Source organism: Anomaloglossus baeobatrachus, chromosome 5 (genome assembly GCF_048569485.1).
Source record: "Anomaloglossus baeobatrachus isolate aAnoBae1 chromosome 5, aAnoBae1.hap1, whole genome shotgun sequence".
Classification (NCBI taxonomy): domain Eukaryota; kingdom Metazoa; phylum Chordata; class Amphibia; order Anura; family Aromobatidae; genus Anomaloglossus; species Anomaloglossus baeobatrachus.
Window position 1 is genome coordinate 356,342,276 of NC_134357.1, and position 14,846 is coordinate 356,357,121.

At 47.9% G+C, this 14,846-nt stretch overlaps 1 protein-coding gene across 1 annotated transcript in view; it reads right to left on the reverse strand.

Moving 5' to 3' along the window:
* Positions 1-14,577: 14,577 nt before the first annotated feature.
* Positions 14,578-14,846, reverse strand: part of LOC142310107 (pancreatic lipase-related protein 2-like) — a 100,661-nt gene continuing 100,392 nt past the window's right edge. Inside the window, exon 10 of the mRNA XM_075347580.1 lies at positions 14,578-14,667. Within this exon, the coding sequence (XP_075203695.1) occupies positions 14,654-14,667 (14 nt within the window). The 3' untranslated portion in view covers positions 14,578-14,653. The remainder of the gene's footprint in view (positions 14,668-14,846) is intronic.

The window sequence follows — 14,846 nt, forward strand, 5'->3', positions numbered from 1 at the left end:
GTGGACTACCTGCGCTTGCAACTTCAGGAGTCCGCTCCCGGCCTGTGGTAGCCTGAGGAGCCCTTTTGCCCGCAGGCACTGGCCCGTGGGATCTCTGAGCCATGGCATTGGCGTTCTATCCCCCTTGTTGGGCTGTTGCCTTCTTTCGGGACTTTGGGTGGGACAGGACCTCTAGTCCTGGCCAAAATCAGTGAATTAGCTAGGCCCCAGTAGCTTCTGGACCTAGCTTCAGGATCTGAGTACCCCCCTTTGTGCTCCGGTTTCCGAGTCTGTTCCCCGGGTCGGTACCGGCGGGCCACTACCCTGTTCCGGTCCACCACAGTTCCACCGAGCTGTCTTCCTGGCTCCTGCAGACAGAGACCTCCGTCTGCCTTCTAGCCAGCAGTACCAGGGCTCCTACCCTGGCACTGGTTCAGTTTGGGTTCTCGCCTCTGCTGGAGCTGCACACAGCCCCACCCCACACACCTCTCCACTTGACCTCTAGACTTCACTTTCTGAACTAGACTGAACTTTCCCACCCCAGGCTGTCTGAGACTCCTAGGTGTGCGTCTTCCAACTGCCTGGTTCCGCCCCCTGGTGTGTCCATCAAGCACTGAGGGAGGTGACTAGAGTGTTATGTGTTTAGCTGCTGTCACCTGCTAGGGAACGGTGTAATGCGGGGACCTATCTGTGACTACCTGGCTGGCCAGGGCGTCCCACTGGCATACTAGGCACTTCATTTGATTTGTAGGTATTACTAGTGAGAGCCGAGCACGCTCGCCACTGCTCAATACTTGATCGAACATCAGAGTGCTCAGGCAGGCTCGGTACTCGATCGAGTATTCCGGGTGCTGGATTCTCTTCTACGTTATCAGAGACAACCACGCCTGGTTGTAGGTTCAGATCGGTCTTTTATAGCTTTCAACAACTCTGCGGTAATGTGCTGTCTGTCACCTAAACAAATTAGTTTCAGCAGAACCTGTTGCCGTTTCACCAAGGCAATGCTGCAGTACTTCCAGCTTGCGACTGTTATGGACGGCATGCTCCAAGATGACAATTCAGAGATGGAGGATGATGGGGTGCAGGGACTGGACTCCATCAGGGCCATAGGAGGTCACGGGCCCTGATGGAACTAGGGCATGCAATCCTCATGGTTGATAGCACACTTGCCATCCCAGGGTCGGTCTTGATTCCAGCTTTCACAAGGTTCACCCAGTGTGCTGTCAGGGATACGTAGCATCCCCCTGGCCATAAGTACTTGTCCATGTGTCAGTCGTTAAATGGCCCTACCCAGTAACTGTGTTTGTCAGGGCACAGGTGATGTTGTGGAACATGTACTGGTGTAAGGCGGAGATGGCACACTAGGAAAAATGGTGGTGGCTGGGGACCAAGTACCGAGGGATGGCTGCCATCATTACGTTGTGGAAAACCTCAGTGTCGAGAAGTCTAAACAACAACATTTCCAGGACAAGCAGTCTAGAAAAGTGCCTGTTTAGTGTTTGGGTCTGTGGGTGGCTGGATATTTATATTTTCGTTCCAAGACCTGGAATAGGGATGGCTGAATGCTGTGCTGGGACAAACAACTGGACATTATCGCTAATGGTGTTTGTGAATGTGCTATGACAGGTGCAGGGTGGGAGGTATCCATGCCTGTATCCTGGACAGGGGATTGGCAATGACGTAGCACAGGGGAAAAGGCATTGGTGTCAACTACAGTCATTGATTGTGGACCCAGACATTGAGCCCACCTATTTAGGTGTTTTGATGACATGTGCCTGAGCATGCTGGTGGTTGTAATGCTGGTAGTGCTCAGGTCCCTGCTGATCTTGGTAAGGCACAAATTGCAAATTACCATTCTTTTCTCATCCACACACTTGGCCTGGGTACTTGCCGCTTGTGTACCCCATCCGCAGCACCCCACTACCTCTTTCTGCCTGTTGTGGTGCTGCGGATTTCTCCCCCTCTGCGCTGCTGTCCTCACTCTGCATAGCACCTTGTTGGTGACTTCATCATCCACCACCTCATCTTCCACTTCCTCACTTGTTTTGGTTTGTTGACTTAACAACATCACTTATTGGGAACAGAGTCACATCATTATCATCATCATCATCTACCTCTTGAAACACTAATTACCATTCTCTGCCATCATCTTTTTTTGACAGTGGCTGCTCAAATATTTGGGCATCACTACATGAATTTCTTATGCACCTCTTGAAACATGTAGAGCGAGAGGCCGGAATCAATAAATGGAAATGTAAAGAGCTCCTTGGAATGTCCGAGTTTACTTGGGATTACTTGTCTCCTGGGAGTTGCCATGGTGGAAGGGAGTAGCACCATGGAGAGGACTATGTGGTCCAGACTCTTGGTTAATGAGACTGGACCATGTAGAAGACAGGATGGTGCTGGTAAACATACTGGAAGCATTATCTGCCATCCTACCAACCACCTGTTTCCGCTATTAATTGGGGAAAAAATGTTTTAACCCTGAAAAGGACTTTTGTTTTTATGTTGTATCAGCAGTGTAAGTATAAAAGGATTGTAAGGCAATAAACCCTGCCTATATGCCTGTAATCCTAAAATCTCCCTCCTCCACCAGCCAATAACAGTGGTTTTACTAAAGAAAGGACAGTATATAGCACTGAAAAGGACTTTTGCTTTAATGGTTCTGCATTGGTTAACAATTACTGCAATACCAATTCAACACTGCCTATATGCTTGCTCTAAAGTCAGTAATTATGGTCCATGTGGGCTGGCATTTTAATTTTAAAAAGTGAGCACACAGCAACCATGCCTTCTGCAGCAGTGCATCCAGGCCAGAATAGTGCCCTAGAAATAACGGTACAACCAGGTTGATCGATGCAACGCATATGTGATGTCGCCCAGGCGTAGTGCCGCCACCAAGTTTGCACCATTATAGCACAGGCCTTCCCTGGCTCCAGATTCAGTGGAGATAGCCATTGATCAAACTGGGTCTGGATAGTGGTCCACAACTCTGCAGCTGTGTGAATGTTTTCTCCAGTGCATATTAATTTAATCACTGCCTGATCATGTTGACTTACACACAGGATGTGGCCCAGCATTTTCATTTTAAAAATCAAGAGATGCATGAGGACAGTGGCATCAATTGCCCAACCCCCCATTTTCCCATAGTGTGTTTGCACAGCAGGGAGGTATGGTCAATGCAGCACACAGAATGTGGCCTCTGTGTCTCACATGGGTTAAAAACACCAGGCATGGTCACTTCTTAACAGCTGATGGTTTCTCACTCACCTCTGTTACGGGGGGCTGTCTGATAAGAACCTAAAGGAGTATCAGACAGTCAGGGTCCACCGTGCAAAGACTCTGCTGCAGACTATGGCAGAGTGCAATACCTCTGTTAACTCACATAAGGATATAATAAGTAAATAAAGCAATTCCTCCCTTACTTGGAGGGTGTGTGGAATGATCTCTGTTAATAATCACAGAGACAAAGGCAATGTGTGCGAAATGGCACCTACCTAGGTCCGCTCTTCTAGTGGTGCAAAAGAGACGAACAGCAGCGTAAGCCGCACAAAGCTCCTACCTGCATTCGCTCCACTAGTGTGCGAGGACACGAACCACTAGATATGGCACCTGCCTAGGTCCGCTCTTCTAGTGGTGCAAAAGAGACGAACAGCAGCGTAAGCCGCACAAAGCTCCTACCTCTGTTCGCTCCCCTAGTGTGCGAGGATACGAACAACTGCCAGACGCAGTATAAGGAACGTTACCCTAGCGGCAACGTCCACCTACGAGTCGAACCACAAGGCCAGCCAGACCATGTGCCTCAGGCACCTGCCTATGTCCGCTCCCCTAAGAGGTAAGGATACGGACAGCAGCCGAAGCTGTAAGGTATAAGAACGCTACCCTACCGGTAGCGCTCACCTAGCATAGACAGAGGAATGCCTAGAGGAACGCGCACAGAGCGTCTACTCTTATGCATGAACCAAGAGGACTGAGCGCCATGCGGCGTGTGTCAGGGTCTTATATAGACTCTGTGCCTCATCCAAGATGGAGGACACCAGAGCCAATCCGCTGCCAGAACGACAGGAGTGACGTCATGCTGGCCTATCACTGAGCAAGGCATCACAAGCACATGACCAGCGACCAATCGGCATAGAAGGTGTCAGAGACATGTGACCTCGTGTCAGCGATGATGTCACCCGCACATGTGCAATGGCTCCAAGATAGGACTTAGTCTCTGGCGCTCGCACATGTGCAGTAGCAAGAAATCTGGACATAGTCTCCAGTGCTCGCAGCAACCGTAACAGTACCTCCCCCTCAAGGGCCCCCCTCCCGGCGACGCAGGTAATCGGCAACTAAGTCGGGAGCATGGACAGCCTCCTTAGGCTCCCAAGAGCGATGTTCCGGGCCGTAACCCTCCCAATCTATCAAGAAGAACCTGCGCCCTCTAACCATCTTAGAACCAACTATGGCTCGTACCTCATAGCTAGAGCGAGAGGAATCAGAGGCAGGAGAGTGCACTTCACGAGCGTGAGGTAAAATAGCCGGCTTTAGCAGTGAGACATGGAATTTGTCATGAATCCTAAGATGGACGGGTAACTTCAATTGGTAGACTACAGGATTTACCTGTCGAAGAACCTCATAAGGACCCAGGAAGCGAGGAGCAAATTTGACAGAGCTCACTCTAAGTCTCACGTGTTTTGCAGAGAGCCACACAAAGTCCCCTGGAGAAAAGACAGGAGCCGGGCGACGAAACCGATCGGACACCGTCTTCATACGGTCCTTAGCTGCTTGGATCGACTCTTGAGTCCGATCCCAAACCTCTCTGGCATTAGTTGCCCAGTCGGCCACAAGAGGAGGAGGTGCAGCAGCGGGAAACGGTACCGGTACCCTAGGGTGTTGCCCATTATTGAGTACGAACGGTGTCTGCCCAGTGGCCTCAGCCAGCGAATTGTTAAGGGCAAATTCTGCCCAGGGTAGGAGGGAGGACCAGTTATCGTGGTTCTCAGCAACAAAGTGTCGAAGGTATATAATCATAGATTGATTGGTACGCTCAACCAAACCATTGGTCTCCGGATGGTACGCCGAAGAGAGATTCAACTCAATTTGCAGAAGGCTACAAAGATCTCGCCAGAAACGGGAAGTAAATTGAGGGCCTCTATCACAAATGATACGATCTGGCATCCCGTGAAGCCTAAAGACATGCTTGAGGAATAGTTTGGCTAGTACCCTGGAAGATGGGATTCTCGATAACGGTACGAGATGAACCATCCGGGAGAAATGGTCCGTAATGACCCACACAAATCTATGTCCCTGTGAACATGGAAGATCACCCACAAAGTCCATGCCTACCACCTCCCATGGTCTATCTGGCACTGGTAAAGGATGCAAGAGCCCAGCCGGTCTCTGCCGTAATGGACGGTTGCGAGCACACGAGTAGCAGGAACCAACATATCTCTTGACGTGGCTGGCTAAGTGTGGCCACCAATACCACCTCTCCAGTAACTCTCGTGTCCGCCTAATACCAAAATGCCCACCCACCTTTGAGGTGTGGGCCCATGACAGTATATCATTCTGTCGATCAGGCGGAACAAAGGTCTTGCCCGGTGGGATTTGGTCTAACGTCACAGGGGAGAGCGTATGAAAAACCCTGGAGGGTAGGATAAGACGAGGTTCGTCAATCTCTTCCTGGGTAGAAAGCATAGAGCGAGACAGGGCGTCTGCCTTGTTATTCTTACTCCCAGACAGATAGTTGATGGAGAAGTGGAAGCGGGAGAAAAACAAGGACCAGCGGGCTTGGCGAGGATTCAGACGCTGAGCGGTTTGTAAGTACGTCAGATTCTTATGGTCTGTATAGACCTGGAAAGGATGTTTCGCTCCTTCCAGCAAGTGACGCCACTCCTCCAAGGCTAATCTCAAGGCGAGCAGTTCCCTATCCCCAATGGTATAGTTTCTCTCTGCCGGTGAAAAGGTTTTCGCAAAGAAGAAACACGGCCTTTTTCTACCTGCACCGTTCTTTTGATACAAGACCGCACCAGCACCCACTGAAGAGGCATCAACCTCTAAGAGGAAGGGCTTACTCTCATCGGGTCTTTGAAGAACGGGAGCAGTTGAAAAGTGTCTTTTTACTGCCTCAAAAGCCTGAGATGTCTCAGTAGACCAGGCTTTGGGATTAGCACCTTTCTTAGTCAAGGTCACCAAAGGGGCCACCAAAGTAGAAAAATGGGGTATGAACTGCCTGTAATAATTTATGAATCCTAAGAAGCGTTGCACCGCCTTCAAGGAATGAGGTTCGGACCATTGCAGGACCGCAGAGAGCTTTGCAGGATCCATAGCCAGGCCCTCTTGTGAGATAATGTAACCCAAAAAAGGCAATGAGGACTGCTCGAATACACATTTCTCGAGTTTAGCAAACAATGAGTGCTCCCTTAAACGGGAAAGGACACGAACGACATCCTGGCGATGAGTCTCCAGATCAGGAGAAAAAATCAGGATGTCGTCCAGATACACCACTACTGAGGATAACAGTAAATCCCTGAACACATCGTTTACGAAGTCCTGAAATACTGCGGGTGCATTACATAACCCAAAAGGCATGACGAGGTATTCATAGTGACCGTCTCGGGTGTTAAAAGCGGTCTTCCATTCGTCACCCTTTCGAATTCGTACCAAGTTATACGCACCCCGCAGATCCAACTTCGTAAAAACTTGAGCTCCTCTCAGTCTGTCAAAGAGCTTCGAAATTAAAGGTAATGGGTATTTGTTCTTTATTGTGATTGCGTTGAGACCCCTGTAATCTATGCAGGGACGCAAATCACCCTCTTTCTTCCGAACAAAGAAAAACCCAGCTCCTGCGGGAGAGACAGACTTACGAATGAACCCCCTCTCTAAACTCTCTCTTATATAGGTCGACATGGCCTCCGACTCGGGTATCGACAGGGGGTAAACCCTGCCTTTAGGTGGAACCGAACCTGGTATAAGGTCTATGGCACAGTCATACGGCCTATGGGGTGGAAGAACCTCAGCACCCTGTTTGGAGAACACGTCAGCGAAATCCAAATAGGGTGTAGGTATGGGAGAGAGATCAGTAGATGCAACCGCAATGACCTTAGGTGGTAAGGGAAGACATCGGGACTGACATTTCGAACCCCAACTAATAATGCTGTCAGACTCCCAGTCAATGTGAGGAGCATGAGTCCGAAGCCATGGGAGACCCAGAAGGACGTCGTCTATACCCTCAGGCAAAACAAGAAAAGAAATCTCCTCTATGTGACCCTGAGACAGGGAAAGGCGCAAGGGAACTGTCCTCAATGTAATGGAGTCAGACAACATAGTTCCATTAACAACACGGACAGGAATAGGCGCCTCTAACATGATAGAGGGAATATTGTGTCCCTTTACAAATCCTGAGGACACAAAAGTACCGTCAGCTCCGGAATCCACAAAAGCCATAATAGGCCATGTATTCTCAGATAACGAGAGCTGACCTGGGATACAACACTTAGAGGGTGCAGAAGACGTCTCTAGTAACCCCCCTCTAATGGTTACTAGGCCAGGGAGTTTCCCTGACGACTAGGACACTTGTTGGCATAGTGCCCAGCCTGACGACATACGTAACATATAGGTGGACCAGACTTGCGTAATCTGGAAGACGTATGACCTAACTCCATAGGAGTGGGAGATGTTTCAGATGCTGAGGAAGATGGTAGTGGACCCTCAACAACTGGAATAGCCCGATGCTTAGGGCGTAAGGAAGAGACCTCGAGTCTACGTTCCTTATGGCGTACATCGATCCTCGTTGCTACTGTGATCAAGTCCTCCAGAGAAGCAGGGACCTCACGAGTAGCAAGAGCATCCTTGACATAGCCTGCCAACCCTCTCCAGAAGATAGGAATCAACACCTTCTCTGGCCAATCTAGTTCTGCCACCAGAGTTCTAAAAGCAATGGCATAAGAACTAGTGGATACCGAACCCTGAGATAGATCTAACAGTCTCAGGGCCGCATCATGGGTAACCTGCGGACCCATGAATACCGCCTTAAGAGCATCAAGAAAGTCTTGATGTCTCAGAGTAACCACATCAGAGCGCTCCCATAGGGGAGTCGCCCATTCTAAGGCTTTGTCCTGAAGTAAGGAGATGATAAAGCCTACTCTGGACCTCTCCGTAGAGAAGCGAGAAGAGTTGACCTCTAGGTGTATCTGACACTGACTAATGAAACCACGACATGATCTGGCATCGCCAGAATATCTGTTTGGCAGAGCAAGTCGAGGATCATGTGCAGATGTCACCATGGTCTGAGGTTTATCCTCTATACTCTTGAGCCGTGACTCAAGTACTTGTATGTAACGGTGTAACTGCTGATATTCTGCCATAACTGCCAGACCCTTGGCTCAGTCCTAATGTTACGGGGGGCTGTCTGATAAGAACCTAAAGGAGTATCAGACAGTCAGGGTCCACCGTGCAAAGACTCTGCTGCAGACTATGGCAGAGTGCAATACCTCTGTTAACTCACAGAAGGATATAATAAGTAAATAAAGCAATTCCTCCCTTACTTGGAGGGTGTGTGGAATGATCTCTGTTAATAAACACAGAGACAAAGGCAATGTGTGCGAAATGGCACCTACCTAGGTCCGCTCTTCTAGTGGTGCAAAAGAGACGAACAGCAGCGTAAGCCGCACAAAGCTCCTACCTGCGTTCGCTCCACTAGTGTGCGAGGACACGAACCACTAGATATGGCACCTGCCTAGGTCCGCTCTTCTAGTGGTGCAAAAGAGACGAACAGCAGCGTAAGCCGCACAAAGCTCCTACCTCTGTTCGCTCCCCTAGTGTGCGAGGATACGAACAACTGACAGACGCAGTATAAGGAACGTTACCCTAGCGGCAACGTCCACCTACGAGTCGAACCACACGGCCAGCCAGACCATGTGCCTCAGGCACCTGCCTATGTCCGCTCCCCTAAGAGGTAAGGATACGGACAGCAGCCGAAGCTGTAAGGTATAAGAACGCTATCCTACCGGTAGCGCTCACCTAGCATAGACAGAGGAATGCCTAGAAGAACGCGCACAGAGCGTCTACTCTTATGTATGAACCAAGAGGACTGAGCGCCATGCGGCGTGTGTCAGGGTCTTATATAGACTCTGTGCCTCATCCAAGATGGAGGACACCAGAGCCAATCCGCTGCCAGAACGACAGGAGTGACGTCATGCTGGCCTATCACTGAGCAAGGCATCACAAGCACATGACCAGCGACCAATCGGCATAGAATGTGTCAGAGACATGTGACCTCGTGTCAGCGATGATGTCACCCGCACATGTGCAATGGCTCCAAGATAGGACTTAGTCTCTGGCGCTCGCACATGTGCAGTAGCAAGAAATCTGGACTTAGTCTCCAGCGCTCGCACATGTGCAGTAGCAAGAAATCTGGACATAGTCTCCAGTGCTCGCAGCAACCGTAACAACCTCGACTATAGTGGGTTAACAAGTAAAGGTTATGTGGTCGGTGATCTGTGTGAGAACTGTTTCAACAGTGACGCAGGAGGAGGAAGAAGCAGCAGAGGGGTTGATTTGGTGGCTGGTGGTTGGATACGCCCGGTAGTCTGCTTTTTAGCGCAGTAAGATTTCCACAGTGATGCATGTTTCCTGCGCATATGCTGATTCATGCATGTATTAGTCAAATTATTTGAATTTGTGCCTCTACTGAGTCATTGTTTACAACGTTGGCAGATAAAGAAAGTTGGGTCATCCTTTGTGGTCTCAAATTAGGCCCAGGCTAGGCAACCCTTCCTGTGAACTGCAGGCAGTTGTGGCTGAGGATGCAGTGCATTTCATGGTTGCATAACTACGTGTTTGTATGGGAATTGCCAATGTAATCTTCTCTGGTTTTTTTCTCTCGCTTCTCCTCTGCTGAGCTACACAGCAATGTGCCTCTGGGTTCACACCAAGTGGGACGTAGAATGTCATCATCAGGCTTTATGTTGTTCCACTCCTCTTCTTCCTGACCTAACATCACGTACAAGTATGTGTGTGCTTCAGTTATCTGAGTTTCATCATCATCACCTCCACCCCCGGGGGTTAACGTCAGTTGACAAGGGTCGGGATCCTGCTCAGACCGTACTTTGTCCGGGCCAGGATCCAACTGACAAAGATTTTGGGCATCAGTGCAGATCCTTTCCTCCTCTTGAGTTTGGGAATCTTTGGAGCAGATCTCTGATGCCCATGGGATAGAATGCTTGACCAGCTCTGCAGACTCACTCATGTGTGGTTCCCCACATTCAGTTTGCCGGTTAGAGATTTGTGATTCAGGGGAAACAAATCTAATTGAGGTGGCACCTTTGTGGAATTAACTGTTTGTATGTTGAGGTGCAAGAAGAGGAGGAGAGCCTACTTGATGCATCCCCTCTAGCACATGCTGTTTATCAGCCTCATTTGCGAAGTTGAAATGATGTGCAGCTGCTAAAGAAATCTAGTGGTGTAGGCTGTCTAGTGACAGAAGTTATTCTCATTTCTCATGGGATAGGATGACCTGGTGTTTGATCACCAGAGCTTTGAATAACAGAACTTCCAACACGTACACCTCCAACACCCCACCTATTCACTCTTCCACCACAACTTAGTCGTGATTTACCATTCATGTTTGATGTACCCTTCCTCTTTCAAACAGATATTTCGCAACCACATCTGTCAGACACCTGACACAAAAGATGAATTATTTATTTCCTGTCTGAGTTGGCAATATTGTGAAGGCACTAAAAGGTGTCAGTAACCAGAAATGTGGTTTACTGGGTAATTTTGAGCAAATGCTCAAAAGTGCTAAGACCTTTTTGGCTAGGTCACTAGCAAATTTACACCTGGCAGTACTAACTAAAAATACCTAGAAATGTGGTAGGCATTGAGCAGGCAATGAAAAGTGCCAAGACCTTTTTAGCTAGTTCACTTGCAAATTGATAGCAGACAGTACTAACTATCAATACCTACAAATGTGATTGACTGCGTAATTTTGACCAGGCAGTGAAAACTGCCAAGACCTTTTTACCTAGTTCACTAGCAATTTGACAGCAGGCAGTACTAACTTACAATACCTAGAAATCTGATTGACCGGCTAATTGGGAACAGGTTGTAATAAATAGCAATATCTATATAGATCCTTCATTGGCAACTCTATACCTGGCACTCACAAGTACCTATCCCTATGTCTATCATTAAATGCTGATTTGTGGTGCACAGCTTTCTTTACACTCCACGTTCCTATTCTACACAGTTAAGAAAAGAAAATGGAGCTGCACGTGTCTAGCTTTTCCTGATTCCCCACCCCCTAGTTTAAACATATCTCCTCTCCCCATTCATCATATAGCACCACAATCTTATCCAAAAGCATAACATTTATTAGCAAAACATTTTTTTTAAAACGCAATCAGTGATCAAACAGAACCAAACATTTACCGACTTTTAGGGAAAGTGCCGAACAGGGTAAGGCTCGGACCGAATTTGAAATTGGCGAATCTTTATCAAACAAATTGAAGACTACATGCTACACATATTTGTATGCAATTTACAGTATTGGTTCAGTTGTTTGCTACCAATTTGCGATGGCTGATTTTCCCCTTTAGAGCATAGGCTGTCGTCAATCCTTACAAAACAAATAACAAAAAACCCTGAAAATTGTGATAACCAGTGAGGCTCGATCAGACAAGAATTAGCCATCAGGCAGGAACTGGTCCAGAGCTGATATCCAGTTGCTGTGGCCCATGGCGATGAGCAGAAGTATGCAGGGGTCAGCACTGGGAATATTCAACCTTTACAGAATCATCATGTGTTTCTCAACATAAATGTTAAAACTAATAAAATCTTGACGCATCTATAAGGGATAAGCAGGTTACCATGCTAAACACCCCCATACCATATCTACCTAAATAAAGACGAGAACCACGACTTTATTGCAGGAATGGCCACAGTTTTATTTACCATATATATGTATACCATAAACTCGTGGCCCAACATGCCACTCAATTGTTAAACTTAACCTTATACATATATACCCGTATAACCAGAAACACCGATAGATCCGTCCGAGAGGCCAACCATCATTCCTAACCCCCCGGCCGTAACCTCCAAACCGGCCCAGAGGACCACCTCGGCCGTGACCACCCGGCCCAAGGTGAGGGGTAACAACGTTCCATCGATTACCCCTACCCAGAACCTGTGGGACCTCCACCCACAAGTTCCCATCCAGTCCGAAGCCACTCCCCTTGAGCGACTTCGTACCAACAAACCGACTGTCGGTACTCCCAACCTCTCTGACGGACCTATCACCCCACTGTGACAACAACAAAATTGGCAAATCAACCTTGTATTCTCCTTTCTTCCACTTTTTTTTTTTTTTTTTTTGAAAAAACCATCACCTTTTCATTATTTTTTTTTTTTTTTTTTTTAAAAAACCATCACCTTTTCATTATTTTTTTTTTTTTAATAAACATATACATATACATATATCAGGGCGGGCGGGTGGGACACAACTTTCCGGCGACAAAAGGGGAGGTAATCAGTACACCCCCTCTCTTATACCTCCCACAAACCCCCCACCCCTTCCTTGCTCCCCTCCAATCCCCTTACAGCTCCCTTCTACCAATCCTATAGCCCCATATAATCCCTATCCATGTAATCCAATTAACCCCTTCCTAACCTTGCACCCTCCCGATCGTCATGGGGTCCATTCACCCCTATGGGGCTCACTGCCCTTCTTTTTAATTGCATGCAGCCATAGTAAGAGCGAAGAACACGGAAGCAGCAAAATGCGAAAACCCAACTTGTCAGTCTGAAAACTTCTAGCCAAGACCGTAGACATTGGAGAAACTCTCTGGGTAGAGTTTTGTTTGTGGCCTTCTGTTAGCGCCCCCTGTGGTGTACTGCTATAAAGTGTACATATAACAATACCCTCAGGCCAGTGCACTGCCACCAATGTGTAAGTCTTAAGCCTGCTTTACACGTTGCAATTTCGCATACGATATCGTATGCAATTTGCAACGCCCCCATCGTATGTGCAGCACGTTCAATTTATTGAACGTGCCGCACAAACGATTAACCCCCGTCACACGTACTTACCTTCCATACATTCTCGATGTGGGCGGCGAACATCTACTTCTTGGAGTGGGAGGGACGTTTGGGGTCACATCGACGTCACGCGGCAGCCGGCCAATAGAAGCGGAGGAGCGGAGCTGAGCGGGACGTAAACATCTCGCCCACCTCCTTCCTTCCGCATTGTGGGCTGGGAGCCGCAGGAGGCAGGTGAGATCTGTTCATCGTTCCCGGGGTGTCACACACTGCGATGTGCGCTACCCCGGGTACGATGAACAATCTGACGTTCAATTCGTCAGGAATCAACGACGTGCATGCGATGAACGGTTTTTCGTTCAATCGCAATTGCACGTCGCTGTCACACGCTACAACATACCTTACGATGCCGGATGTGCGTCACTTACGACGTGACCCCGCCGACACATCGTAAGATATCTTGTAGCATGTAAAGCGGGCTATACACTAAGATTCTAGGCAAACTTGTATCTTGCTGTGATTGTCAAGGGCTCTGCTTGGTTCTGGGAGTATTTGTTGCTTTTTTTTGTGGTGTTTCCTTTTTTATGCCGTCTTTTGGGAAGTGGCATTTCTTTTTTTTACCTGCATCTGGACCAAGATGATGAGCGCCCACAGTGTGGACCTGAGACATCTTTAAAACTGATATTTAGCCTCTTGCTGATATCTTTTTTATTTCTCCAACGCTTTATTATACTATATGAAGTAAAGCAGCTTTGTGTATTTAGCGCTGTACATAGCGGTGTGTCTCCATGATAACAGATTTAGGTCGGTGTCCCACTTGCAAATGACTTGCGCGAGTCTCACATCGGCATCACCCGGCATGGCCACACACTCTCCTGACAGGAGCAGGTCGGCTGCATATATCTCTATGCAGCTGAGACGCACCTGTCCGGAGAGTGTGCGGCTGTGGCGGGTGATGCCGATGTGAGATTCAGGCGAGTCACTAGCAAGTGTGACTCCGGCCTTATCCTCAGTCAAGATGAAGATGTTTGCAGTCTGTTGACATGGAAACACATAGATTTGCAGAAGTGCGGCATTTATATAAGAAATTTTTTTTCTAAGAGATTTTTTCTTTTTTTTTTTAATGGCAGATGCATCAGAACGATAGAAATGTTTTATTATTTATCCAGCTGCAAGACATTGTCTGTGTAAAAACAGATTGTGAGGACAAGGTTTCAATCCACATGTTAAGTCTTATCACGTCTTGCACTGTCATGTTTCCAAAACCTGTGTCATTGTTTTCACTTTGTTTTGTGGTGTTTTTTCCTTTGATTGTCCATTACCTGCACATTGTATATTAGCAGGAGACTTCTGAGCTGTCGCAGGATAGGCGCAGTCACTCTTATTAGTCACTGATATGTTGTATTTGATTGTCCACTCAGGTCCCGTCACTACCTCCCCTGCCCCTCCACTACTGCTGCTGACCACTGGTGACATGCCCAATACATGACCTTCCTTATAATAAACAACACACAGGATCTGGTGACACTGGCCACAGTTTTTATTTTACATGATCATCAGACAAAACCTTCATCTACATAATCCAGATATGATGCTGTACTCCAACCTCCGGCCTCCAGGGGTGCCACTCACCTCCAGAGGAAAGTATTCACTCACCGTCAGCTGAGATATAAAGAAAACGAGATAAGAAAACAGAGGAAACAGCAAAATAATAGAGGATAAAGGGCGCAAACTTCAGACCCCAGCATCAGGAGCTAAGAGGGGCTCATCCCTGAAATATAGAGTGGTGCAGAATGAACACAGCCCTTGACCTGTCGACCCAGGAATAAACCTATGCTGTC